The sequence below is a fragment of the Mustelus asterias genome, chromosome 1, assembly GCF_964213995.1.
Source record: "Mustelus asterias chromosome 1, sMusAst1.hap1.1, whole genome shotgun sequence".
Lineage (NCBI taxonomy): Eukaryota > Metazoa > Chordata > Chondrichthyes > Carcharhiniformes > Triakidae > Mustelus > Mustelus asterias.
In genome coordinates, this window is record NC_135801.1 from 74,824,211 (window position 1) to 74,836,964 (window position 12,754).

Genomic DNA, 12,754 nt, shown 5'->3' on the forward strand with positions numbered 1-12,754 from the left:
AGGCCAGACACCGTACTGGCAAAAAGCATTAGCATGATCACAAAGTGAATGGCCGCAGAGCAGGCAGATCGTGAGATTAATCAGCATCCAGCATTAATTGAACACTAACAATGCCACTTCAGAACTTAAAAGCTCCAGCGAATGGCCTTTTGTAATCTCCAGCTGAACACATAGTCAGCAGTAGGAAGGACCCTTCCTCTGCAATTTCTATTTAAAGCATTATCAACTAGTTAGAGGTTATTTGCTGGTTTGTTTCTTATGATTGTTTTTAGAAGTCTACACTGCTTTCAATATTTATTTCAACTTGTAGAAATCCACAGAGAGTGATGTGGCAGGTGTTGAAGGGCTTTTGTTGACCTCAAAGCTTTTACACAAATCAATTGCTCACAACCATAAGCGTATTGGTAGGCAGTCTCCTTGACATGGAGAATGAACAAAGGGCATGCAAGAGCATAAGGTTATAAGGTCAGAAGTGGGGATGTTCACCGATGATTGCACAATATTCAGCACCATTCGTGACTCCTCAGATACTGAAGCAATCCATGTTCAAATGCAACAAGATCTGGACAATATCCAGACTTGGGCTGACAAGTGCCAAGTAACATTCGCGCCACACAAATGCCAGGCAATCACCATCTCCAATAAGAGACACTCTAACCATTGCCCCTTGACATTCAATGGTGTTACCATCACTTAATCCCCCACTGTCAACATCCTTGGGACAGTAAGAAGTCTCAGAACACCAGGTTAAAGTCCAACAGGTTTGTTTGATAGCACGAACTTTCGGAGCGCTGTCCCTTCATCAGGTGATTATCCTGATGAAGGGGCAGCACTCCGAAAGCTCGTGCTTCCAAATAGACCTGCTGGATTTTAACCTGGAACTGTGAGATTTCTTACTGTGCCTACCCCAATCCAACACCGGCATCTCCGCATCACGTCCTTGGGGTTACCATTGACCAGAAACTCAACTAGACTCACCACATAAACACAGTAGCTACAAGAGCAGGTCAGACGCTCGGAATACTGCAGCGAGTAACTCACCTTCTAACTCCCCAAAGCCTGTCCACTATCTACAAGGCACAGGTCAGGAGTGTGATGGGATATTCCTCACTTGCTTGGATGAGTGCAGCTCCAACAACACTCTAGAAACTTGACACCATCTAGGACAAAGCAGCCCACTTGATTGGCACCACATCCACAAATATCCACTCCCTCTGCCACTGACGCTCAGTAGCAACAGTGTGTACTATCTACAAGATGCACTGCAGCAATTCACCAAAAATCCTTAGACAGCACCTTCCAAACCCATGACCACTTCCATCTAGAAGGACAAGAGCAGCAGATAAATGGGAACACCACCACCTGCAAGTTCCCCTCCAAGCTACTCACCATCCTGACTTGGACATATATCACCATTCTTTTGCAGTTGCTGGGTCAAAATCCTGGCATTCCCTCCCGAACGGCATTGTGGGTCAATCCACAGCATGTGGGCTGCAGCGATTCTAGAAGGCAGCTCACCACCACTTTCTCAAGGGCAACTAGGGATGGGCAATAAATGCTGGCCAGCCAGCGGCGCCTATGTCCCATGAATGAATAAAAGAAAAGGAAAAGTAGTGGGAGGGGAGAAAGTTTCTCAGCAAGAGATCATGTTTATCCATGGTGTTGATAAAGTAATTCTCCGACCTGGAGCTCAGTGAGGAACAACATGCGAGAAGTCCTCACTGAAATCTGCTACCTGTTGCAACCACATTTGCAACCTCAGAGCAGAAAGTACTTCATTGTCAGTGGCTGTAAAGGTGATTGTAGCAATTAACATTTATGCATCTGACTCCATCCTGACTGAAGCTGGAGATATTTGCAACTTTTCACAGTTTTGGTGGGTATGGGTGGTCACTGAGGTTGTCTATTCATTAAGAACTGATTAAGCAAGCGGACTGAACATAGGGCTTCACATAGAGTGAACATAGGTACTTCCCCGGAGCAGAGAAGCTACGACATCTTCTCCAGAGCCTTCAATATGTCATCGATAAAGACGAACATCTTGCCAAGGCCATCCCCACACCCCCACTTCTTGCCTTCAAACAACCTCAAACAGACCATTGTCCACAGCAAACTACCCAACCTTCAGGAGAATAGTGACCACGACACCACACAACCCTGCCACAGCAACCTCTGCAAGATGTGCCAGATCATCGACATGGATGCCATCATCTCACATGGGAACACCATCCACCAGTACTCTTGTGACTCGGCCAACATTGTCTACCTGATATACTGCAGGAAAGGATGTCCCGAGGCATGGTACATTGGGGAGGCCACGCAGACGCTACGACAATCGATGAATGAACACCGCTCGACAATCACCAGGCAGGAGTGTTCTCTTCCTGTCGGGGAACACTTCAGCAGTCACGGGCATTCAGCCTCTGATTTTCGGGTAAGTGTTCTCCAAGGCCACCTTCATGACACACGACAACGCAGAATCGCCAGGCAAAAACTGATAGCCAAGTTCCGCACGCATGAAGACGGCCTCAACCAGGATCTTGGGTTCATGTCACACTATCTGTAACCCCCACGACTTGCCTGGGCTTGCAAAATCTCACCAACTGTCCTGGCTGGAGACAATACACACCTCTTTAACCTGCGCTTAACGCTCTCTCCACTCACATTGTCTGTACCTTTAAGACTTGATTACCTGTAAAGACTCGCATTTCAACCATTATCTTGTAAATTGAGTTTGTGTCTATGTATGCCCTGTTTGTGAACACAATTCCCACTCACCTGAAGAAGGAGCAACACTCCGAAAGCTTGTGCTACCAAATAAACCTATTGGACTTTAACCTGGTGTTGTGAGACTTCTTACTGTGCTTACCCCAGTCCAACGCCGGCATCTCCACATCATACTGTAACCCACAGCCATGCTGGCGTCAATCTGATCTTGCATGTCAGCAGTCTGAACTTCCACTGAAACATTCTACCACTGGTAACTGTTGCTTGTACTGCAATGGAAGCTGTAACATTGTCCTTCAGATACTGCAACATGATGGAGTCTACAAGTCTGCAAAAGAAGTTAACCACCATTTCTGAGATGGAATAGATGTGGAATGGACTCCATGTTCCTTAACATCGACCACAGGCTTTCTGGTGAATTTTCTCAACATCCAGCCAGTGTGCGACCATAGGCCGTGAATTAAGGTCGAAGCTCAGCATCCTGGCATTATTCATGGTGCCTTCATTCTGCCCCAGTATGTTGCACCATCTACATTTGAGCCATCATGAAATACCAAAGTGTGGCACCTGGATGACAAGCGCAAGCAATGGATGCCATTGAATTTCTTGCATCTACTGCTTTACTCTTGCATTGACCTCAGGGCTATCTGCTCCCACTGCCTTTTGAATTTGTTTCGGGAGGGCCTTCAGATTGAGAACATATCTCCTTCTTTCCACCTCTTCCACTAAAACCACCAGTGCAGCGACTAACAGCCTTGGAGCATACTCTCTCCTATGTTATGCCAATGCACCGAGAATTTTATTGTGCATACCCATTGGTATTCTTCTGTACACTTCCCTATTAAGATGTTCATTTGAGTTCTTGGCAGCAGAACCCTCAACCCCCAGAGATCTGGCACCTGTGCTATCCTTCCCGCTGCCCTGGTTGCAGATTATTAGTGCCCAGTGACTTAACCTTCTGCAGATCCTACTTCTAATCTATTTGCAAAGGAATGCACAACATCAGAACCTGAAGAATACATGACAGTGCTATGTTTTCACCATCACTGTCTTCTTGTTGTTCCTCCACCACCTGGACAGATTGGGTACATGAAAGGTGCAAGGGTAAGGTAGTGGTGAGGGGAGGATGGGGAAAAGCAAGTACGTCTAAACCATCTGCAGTAAATCAGAAGAGAGTGTTGTATGAGAGGGAAGTAGGATGTGGGAAGGAGGAGTAAGTATGAGAATGTCATTACCTTTGAAGTTTTCAGTCCTCCTGCTGGCTATGGCCACAGCAATAAGCATCCTATTAATTGCCAGCATCAATTTCTCTAAAGCGCATGGGACATGCAGGTACTTCTGTCCTGCTCCAGTTAGCTCCTGCAACTTCTCCTTGTGCAACTCCTTGCCCTACAACAGAGAGGGAAGTGTGTTGGTGAGTGCCATGTAATATGTCAGCTTATGTGGTTGTGATGACTGAACTGGTAGCATGAAAACTGTGGGATGTGGATGTGAGGCTTACAGCAGTGAAAAGTGTGTGAGGGTGAGGTAATGCAGAAGAAGCTTATGTATGAGTCCTGATTGAAGGAGACTGTTGTGAAGTGAGTGATAGAATTGTGGTGATTCAGTTTAGTTGGTAGGATATGGCATTAACTGACCTAGAATGCTCATGTGAGCTCATTGAATTTCTTGCATCTACTGCTTTACTCTTGCATTGACCTCAGGGCTATCTGTTCCCACTGCTTTTTGTATTTGTGTCAGGAGGGCCTACAGATTGAGAAGATCTCTCCTACTTTACACCTCTGCCACTAAGACCTCCAGTGCAACGACTAACAACCTTGAAGTATACTCTCTCCTATGTTATGCCATTTTTCAATGTTTCCCAGATTAAATTCTCTTCAATAACAACTCCAAGCAACTGCTTAAGCAACAATTTACTTCCCATTTAAGCAATGTAGGTTAAGTGCAAGTAAAACTGGAAAATTAGAAATGTTGCTGCTTTGTACAACCAATAAACAGTGTGCTTATAGAATCATAGAATCCCTACAGTACAGAAAGAGACCATTAGGCCCATCGAGCCTGCACCGACACCAATCCTACCCAGAATCTCTCCCCATAACCCCACATATTTACCCCACTAATCCCTCTAACCTACGCATCCCAGGACACAAAGGGGCAAGTTAGCATGACCAATGCACTTAAACCACACATCCTTGAACTGTGGGAGGAAACCTGAGCAACCCGGAGGAAACCCACACAGATAATAGAGGCATACAAGATGATCAGAGGATTAGATAGGGTGGATAGTGAGAGCCTTTTTCCTCGGATGGTGATAGCTAGCACGAGGGGACATAGCTTTAAATTGAGGGGTGATAGATATAGGACAGATGTCAGAGGTAGGTTCTTCACTCAGTGGTAAGGGCGTGGAATGTCCTGCCTGCAGCAGTAGTGGACTCGCCAACATTAAGGGCATTTAAATGGTCACTGGATAAACATATGGATGATATTGTATTAGTGTAGTTTAGATGGCTTTAGATTGGTTTCACTGGTCGACGCAACATCGCAGGCCGAAGGGCCTGTACTGCGCTGTAATGTTCTATGTTCTATGGGAAGAACGTGCAAACTCCACACAGACAGTGACCCAAGCCAGAAATCGAACCTGGGTCCCTGGCGCTGTGAGGCAGCAATGCTAACCGCTATGATTAGTGCTATCTGCAGAACATTTAAATGATCAAGTAGCAGTATGTTAGCACGATGCCAATATTATACTAAATAGGCTAATCGCACATTGCGATTTCTGCACATTTTCAGGGGCCATCCAACTTAAACACCCATTGTGCCTGTTTTGTAGAAACCAAAGTTCAACAGACGCAGAACTAACATCAATGTGAGGAATCTAGAAATAAGACCTGGCAGCCTGGTGAATGAATGCAGTAGAATAGAGATGTGTATTTGTTTCTAATGAATTTGGGGGATTTTTTTTGCATTCTTTTTAGGCCCGTCAGTGAGAAAACTGATCAGCCAGATTACGAAGAATACGAAGGAACAGAGAGCAAGGAGACAGTGGAAACAACATTAGAAATTAGCGGCAGCAAAGCATCTTGCAAGCAATCCCTGCCTTTTGAACTTTACATCTCTGAGTCTCAGGACGAGGCTTACTACGGAGAGACAGAAAGTGACACAGATATTACAGGGAGGAAAGAAGAAAGACAGAGGCAGAAGAGCTCTAGGTTGTTTTTGAAAGAATGCACAAGCTCTGGAGAATCACTGCAGGACTCCAGCTGTAAAGAGAGAGAACCCCAACATATGGCCACGGTAGAATTCCAGTTGTCCCTTACTCAAGGGAAGCTTGGTGATCCAGAGGCAACTGCTGTAACCATCATTGGGGCAGAAAAAATCAATTCTGCAGACAGAGATCCAACTACACTGCACGAGAGCATCCAGAGAACTGAATCAGCAGCACCAGAGCCTAATGGAAATGTTGCAATCCAGACGGCCTCGACTACTATATCACTCCAGAGCAAGAGTGACAAGAAGGTCAAGCTGGTCGAAAGTGAGCTGCAAGGAGCAGAAGGGGATTCATATCAGTCCAGGGTGGAGCTGCTTTTGGATTCCTCTGACAGAGAGCAGAGTGGAAGGGAAGCCTCCACGTCCGAAGTTGGCAGTGGGTGTGCTGACTCTCTGACTGAAGAGGGACAGTCAAAAATACGTAGCACGCCTCCTTTCTCCGTTGGAATTTCATCAGAGGGAACAGAGCACGGATCAGAAGGGACACGCTCTGGGAAGGATTTGGCCAGAACCCACAAACACAGGGCCAGACAAGCCAGTGAGTACAACTCTTCTTGTAAACTTACACAAAAGGAAATGTGCTGTTAATTTTATTTCCCTATAAGATATCTACCAGAGATCCGAGAAGACAGTGTACTAATGTGCCATTTGTCACATTAAATGGCAACTAAAGGTTGCAGACTGATGATGCTTGCAGAACAGAGTTTGACAGACACAAGCAGTTGTAATCCTGGGAGTTATCTGATCCCTTGAAATAGCAAATCTTTGCTCCAGTGAAAAGTGAACTCAGAATCTTGCCTGCCTTGTAGTCGGGAGGTCAACCTTTGATACTGTAAGCATATTCAGATTTTTACCTCAGTCCATTTGGATTGAATGCTAGTAGTTGATTATTAAATGATGTTTTCAGTGTTTTCTACTGAAAGAGTAAATGGATGGTACTCAAACTAAGTTACGTTTGAAGGATTCATATAATTTACAACTACTTTATATATTGACCATGCAGTAAAAATTCTAGGACTCATGCATTAAGCACATGGAATAGGTAAACAAGATACATTACGTTATTAACATTGCTTTGAATGTTATTAAATTAGTGCATTATTCCTGTAAGTGTTTCAGTTTAGGAATTGTGAAGATCTTGAAGCCAATCTGGTTAAAATTATGTAAATTATTCAGGTTTAGGTTCAATGGTTAACCGATCAGTGGCTGAAGACCACTAATTAATTTACTTGACCTGCAGTTCCTCTTCAGAGATGCAAAGGATATACATATTTTGTGATTGTAGAAACAAAAGATTTTAGAGATTAAATGCATTTTAATTGAATCCATTCAAGATTTATTGTGTTAGCAGCAAGTAGTCTTATTGAAAGGATTGCCAAATTCTATAATTTCCCTGCTATACAAAAACAGTTTAAAATACATTTTAAAACTGAATAATATCAAGTAAGCATGAGTGTTAAATTCTAAATACGAATGTCTTGTTGATGAGAATTTTAAAGGTAAACGCTTCCCTGATAAGAATTTCCTTAGAATAATAGAGCATTTAACTATCCAACCATACTGTGGTGGTTTATATAGTATGTAATTAATACCAAAATGTTTGAGTCTATTGTGGTAATTTATGGAGTAAACACTGTAAAGTCTCTCCTACATACGTAGTAAACTATTGCCTGTGCTTTAAAAGGAAATGTCTTCTTGCAGACCATTTTTAATACCCAACTTCTGTATTTAAGACATAGGATTTGAAACATATGAAAATACAATATAAATCTGTTGACAGTTTAGAGATTTAAATGTTTATTCCAGTTCATAGGTACACAAATTATGATATTCACAACAAACGATTACAGTTCAAATGTGATATGTATAATAGACACATTCTCTGAGGTACTCAACAAGTCTTTTTTAAGGCTCCGATTTATTTAGCGAAGTATAAAATAAGCCAATTCAAAAACTGCAAGCGACTGGTTGAAATTCTATCTCCTGTACCATACATTCTGCAAAGTCTAATGAGTTATTTCATAATTAAGAAATTAAATCACAGTAAAATATTTATTTTTCCTTTAAAATTTATAGCTTACATTCTTATTGCTTTTCTGTAAAATCTTTACAAGTCAATAGATTTTTTAAAATGCTGGGGTATAATTTGAGAACATTGCTTTTATCACAGGGAAGAGTATTCAAGTGGATTAACTGACTCAAACATATTGGTATTAATTTATCTTAAAAGGTCAGATTATCATGTAGAAATTGCCTGTTTGACTTTCAAATTTATGTTCTTAATGGTGATATTTGATTGAACGAGTTATATGTGTTTTATTTTAAAACCCGAGTTTGATTTGCTCCCTACAGAGATCCGGCGGAGTGAAAGCCTGTCAGAAAAACAGGTTAAAGAGGCCAAGTCAAAGTGTAAAAGCATTGCCCTACTGTTGACAGCAACTCCTACCCCCAGCTCCAAGGGGGCGTTAATGTTTAAGAAGCGTCGCCAGAGGGCAAAAAAGTATACTTTGGTCAGCTACGGCACTGGCGAGTTTGATCCTGACGACGATCAAGAGGACTCCATAGAATTTACTCTGGTACCAACCAGCGACTCTGATCTTGACGAGGACTTTTGTGCCGATGTCAACACTGCCCAGGTTGTGACGTTTGATTGGGACACAGGTTTAGTGGAAGTCGAAAAGAAGGGGAAGATAGAGGACGAAATGCAGAGATTACCAGATACCAAGGGCAAAGGTGCCTTATTGTTTGCCAAGAGGAGGCAGAGGATTGATCAGTTTACAGCTGAACAAGAGGAAATGAGGAGAGCTGGAGTTAATGAAGCTTTCTCTGCTCACTCTGTAAAAACAGAAGGTTATTACCAAACAACAAAAGGCAATTTAAATGATTCATCAAACATAATGCAAAATCATGCCACTGAAAATTATATTGATGTAAGTAAGTTACATGGGATTGAAAATGTAAGTGGAGTGAAAGGGAGATCTGAAATGATTATCCAGAACTCGAAGTCTGCTGAAACCAGTAGAGCAGGTGCAACAAACAGAACAGCTACACCATTCCCTGGTGTGCAAAATCGAGCTGCCGCTCCTTTCTCGCCGACAAGAAATGTGCCAAGCTCCTTGTCAGATTTACCTCCCCCACCCACCTACTCTTCCATCAGCCCACAACCTGACAATGTCTACCGCATTACGTCTCCTCCTTTGGCTGCCATGGCTCAACCAGCCGTATGGTCACCAACAGGAATTGCAGGGGAGCAGATAGCATCCAGAGATGAGAGAATCTGTGTACCAGCAATAAAAACTGGTATCTTACAAGATGCAAGAAAACGGAACACCGCAAAGCCCATGTTTACTTTCGTTGACCGCCCTAAGGTAGCTCCAAATCCAGAACTCCTGTCCATGGTCAAAGGTAAGACAGACAGACGTAGAGGAGTAGATCAGCCTGGTGGAGGTTTTGAGTCAGGACCTGAAGAAGATTACCTTAGTTTAGGTGCAGAAGCATCAAACTTTTTGCAGACCCCAGCAGTAAAGCAGAAGACACCTCCTCCAGTTGCACCAAAGCCATCTGTTAAGAGCCCTCCTACTGGGGCAATCCCAACGTTACCGCCATTGTCACCCGCAGAAGTAACCAATCCTCAAGCTCCAGTCTATCCTTCTAAAAGCACTAACCAGATGCCAGTAAAGTCACATTCAGTTCAACCCGTTAATGCATGGTATCCGTCCCAAGGTGCTGCCAACCAGCCTGTATCTTCAGCAGGACCCCGGTCAGTAACATCAGCACATTCATATCCTTCAAAACCACCTTGCGCAACTCCCCTAGCAAATTCTGCACCAGCTGGAGGCATGGGTCCAGCCTATGAGATGCCAGCTTTGAAAGGTAAAGGAGCACAGTTATTTGCAAGGCGACAATCTCGAATGGAGAAATTCGTAGTAGACTCATCAACAGTCAAAGCCAGACAAGCACGGTCATCATCCCCCACCCCTTCCATGCCAGCATCTTGGAAGTATTCATCTAATATAAGAGCACCCCCCCCTATGGCTTACAACCCTATTCATTCACCATCTTATCCTCCTGGCATTTTGAAAGCACAAGCACAATCCTCATCTTCATCTAAGTCAAATAAAAGTGCCAAAGGTAAAGGCACTAAAAAACCTCTCAATGCTTTGGATGTCATGAAGCACCAACCATATCAGCTTAACTCATCTTTGTTCACCTTTTCATCCACTCCTGATGCTAAAGCACCTCTGTCCACAAGCTCATCACTTTCTAAGCAAGCTATAACATCTGATCCTGTTCCACTTCAACCAGTTAATGCTACATATCCTGTTTCTAAGAGTGTCTCATCTGTGCCAACAGGACCATCTTTCAATCAAGCTAATACAGCTTCTGCTGATGAAGAGTATGTCTATCCTTCTGGAAAGAATATCTTTGTAGCCCAAGGTTATGCATCATACCCAAAGAAAGAACCATCACCTCTGTCACTTGCCATGGCGCCAAGACCAAAGTTTTCAGCAAAGAAAGTTGGAGTTACAGCACAGGTGTGGAAACCCTCTACAATAGTAGAGTAATGTAATTGTTGGAAGACAACATTAATTTTTCTTTGTGCTATTTATATTTACTTTTGCTATGATGTAGAACTGGAGTTATTGGCAGTTTAAAGAGGTACACTATTCTCTACACCCCTCTCCAATAGATCTTTTACTTAATCTTTGTTTAAAGCTCTAATGTTCTGGGGGGTTTGAACAGTAGGCTACAACAAATGTACCTTCTCTCTTCTAAGTCATTTTAACTCACCTTTTCAAAAAAAAACTTATTTGCCAGTGAAGAGGTGGACAGAAAAATATTAATAATTCCAGAAGGATATTGCCTTAAAAAGCATGAGATAAAAGGAGAGGTGTATGATGGTGTGAAATTTCCTCACAATAGGCCTTGGGTGAATCTGTGCTGACCTAATGAAAATATTCAGGTCTTCAGCAGGTCAAGAGAAAGGATAACTAGAGAATAATCAATAAAAGTTCAACTACTTTGCCTAGAATCAAATAAAACTTGTGGATCAATTTTAATGCAGGAACTTAAATTACCTCTAAGATGTTACAGAAAATGTGCAGAGGTGGAATAGATTGTATGGAATTCAGTCAGGAAAGAAGGAGCCTGGGAAAGATGGCAATGTTTGGTGACGTGATACTGGGACAAGATTTCTGTCTACTTTTCAAACACTCGGGCTCCAAAATAACAAGAGCCTCCTAGACAAACACTAAAGGGGATGTAAGCCAATTTCAGGCCAATGATTTATTTTCTTGTATGCACAATGTATAAGGATGGAATAAATTATGCTTAGGACAAGGGCAACATGTAAAGTATGCCTTACCAGTGTCAAGGATGCTTTAAAACATCAGTTATGGCTCAGTGGGCAGCACTCTTACCTGAGAGTCAGAGGCTTGTGGGTTTAAGACTTGAGCACAAAAATGGTTGATGCTTTGAGCAATCCGAGGGAGTGCTGTACTGTTGGAAGTGTCCCTTTTGAATGAGATGTTAAACTGGAGCCCCATTGGTTCTCTGGGGTGGATTCAAGAGATCTTCCAGCACTATTTCGAAGAATAGCAGGGGAATTAGACCTAGGCCGGGATCTTCCGGCACTTCCTGCCGGCGGGATCCACCGGTCCTGACAAAGGCGCCCCCCGTGGCGGGTTCCCTGATGGTGTGGCTGGCGAGCAACGTGAATGGCCATTGACTTCAATGGGCAAGCTGCCCCCGCCAGCAGAAAGCCTGCCTCAAGGGGAGTGGGGGCTGCGGGTGGGGGAGGAGGGTGCAGAAAATCCCTGCCCTTGTGTCCTAGCTAATACTTATCGCCCAATCAGCATCACTAAAGACAGATTATTTGCTCATTATCAGGATTGTTTGTGGGAGCTTCCGGTGTACAATGTGGCCGTTGTGTTTCTAGATTACAACAGTGACTACAATTCAAATGTACTTCATTGGTTCTAAAGTGCTTTGAGATGTCCTGTGGTAATGAAAGGCACTATATAAATGCAAGTCTTTTCTTTATCAATTTAATAAATTCACTTCATCTTTCTGTTCTCAGACATCTTTGTGGTTTTAATGTGTTCTTATTATTCTTTCTTTGTTGTATTCGAGCTGCTTTCACTTCTGCTGTTTCTTAGAGATTGCGAAAGAGGTTGTAGTATCATCCAAATAAATAAGAACATAAATTGTGTTCTATCCTTCATTCTGCCAAAGAAAAACATCTTTAATTCCAGAAAAAAGTACACAGTTAATTACTTTACATTCACCTTTTTGCTGATGGATGATACTGGTATCCTCATGACTTGTGACTTTCTTTCATTTCTCAGTATAATTTATTCTTGCCTCTTGCTGTATTCTTCGCCATTGTCATTATTAAAATCCCTATTTTGTGTTTATATATTTACTTTATTTTCAAATCTATTTCTTTCCCCTTGTGGAATAAGCTTCGGTTTTATGAAGAAAGCACCAGCAAAATGTTACAGGAAGCAAGCATGCAATGGCAGCAAGAACCAGCTCACATTATGATCTTCAGACAGGATTTTATAAATAAGCCCAAACGCTGGCGTGGAGGCTGCAATAGGAATTGTAAATTGACAGAGCCGTTGCCTGCTGCAGCACGATCAGTCTGACAGTGAGCTCCCCTAATAGTGAATTGGCAGCATAGTCAGATAATGATACTGGGTGACAGCTGGATCCTGTCAAAGTCAGTCCGAAATGTGTTGAGCGACTCGTAACAACT

At 42.9% G+C, this 12,754-nt stretch overlaps 1 protein-coding gene across 1 annotated transcript in view; it reads left to right on the forward strand.

Annotated features, from left to right (window-relative positions):
• The window catches only part of LOC144494304 (synaptopodin-2-like), a 72,586-nt gene extending 60,176 nt beyond the window's left edge, over positions 1-12,410 (forward strand). The window contains exons 3-4 of the mRNA XM_078213818.1: positions 5,703-6,532; positions 8,347-12,410. Coding sequence (XP_078069944.1) covers positions 5,703-6,532; positions 8,347-10,559 — 3,043 coding nt within the window. The 3' untranslated portion in view covers positions 10,560-12,410. The remainder of the gene's footprint in view (positions 1-5,702; positions 6,533-8,346) is intronic.
• The last annotated feature ends 344 nt before the right edge of the window (positions 12,411-12,754 follow it).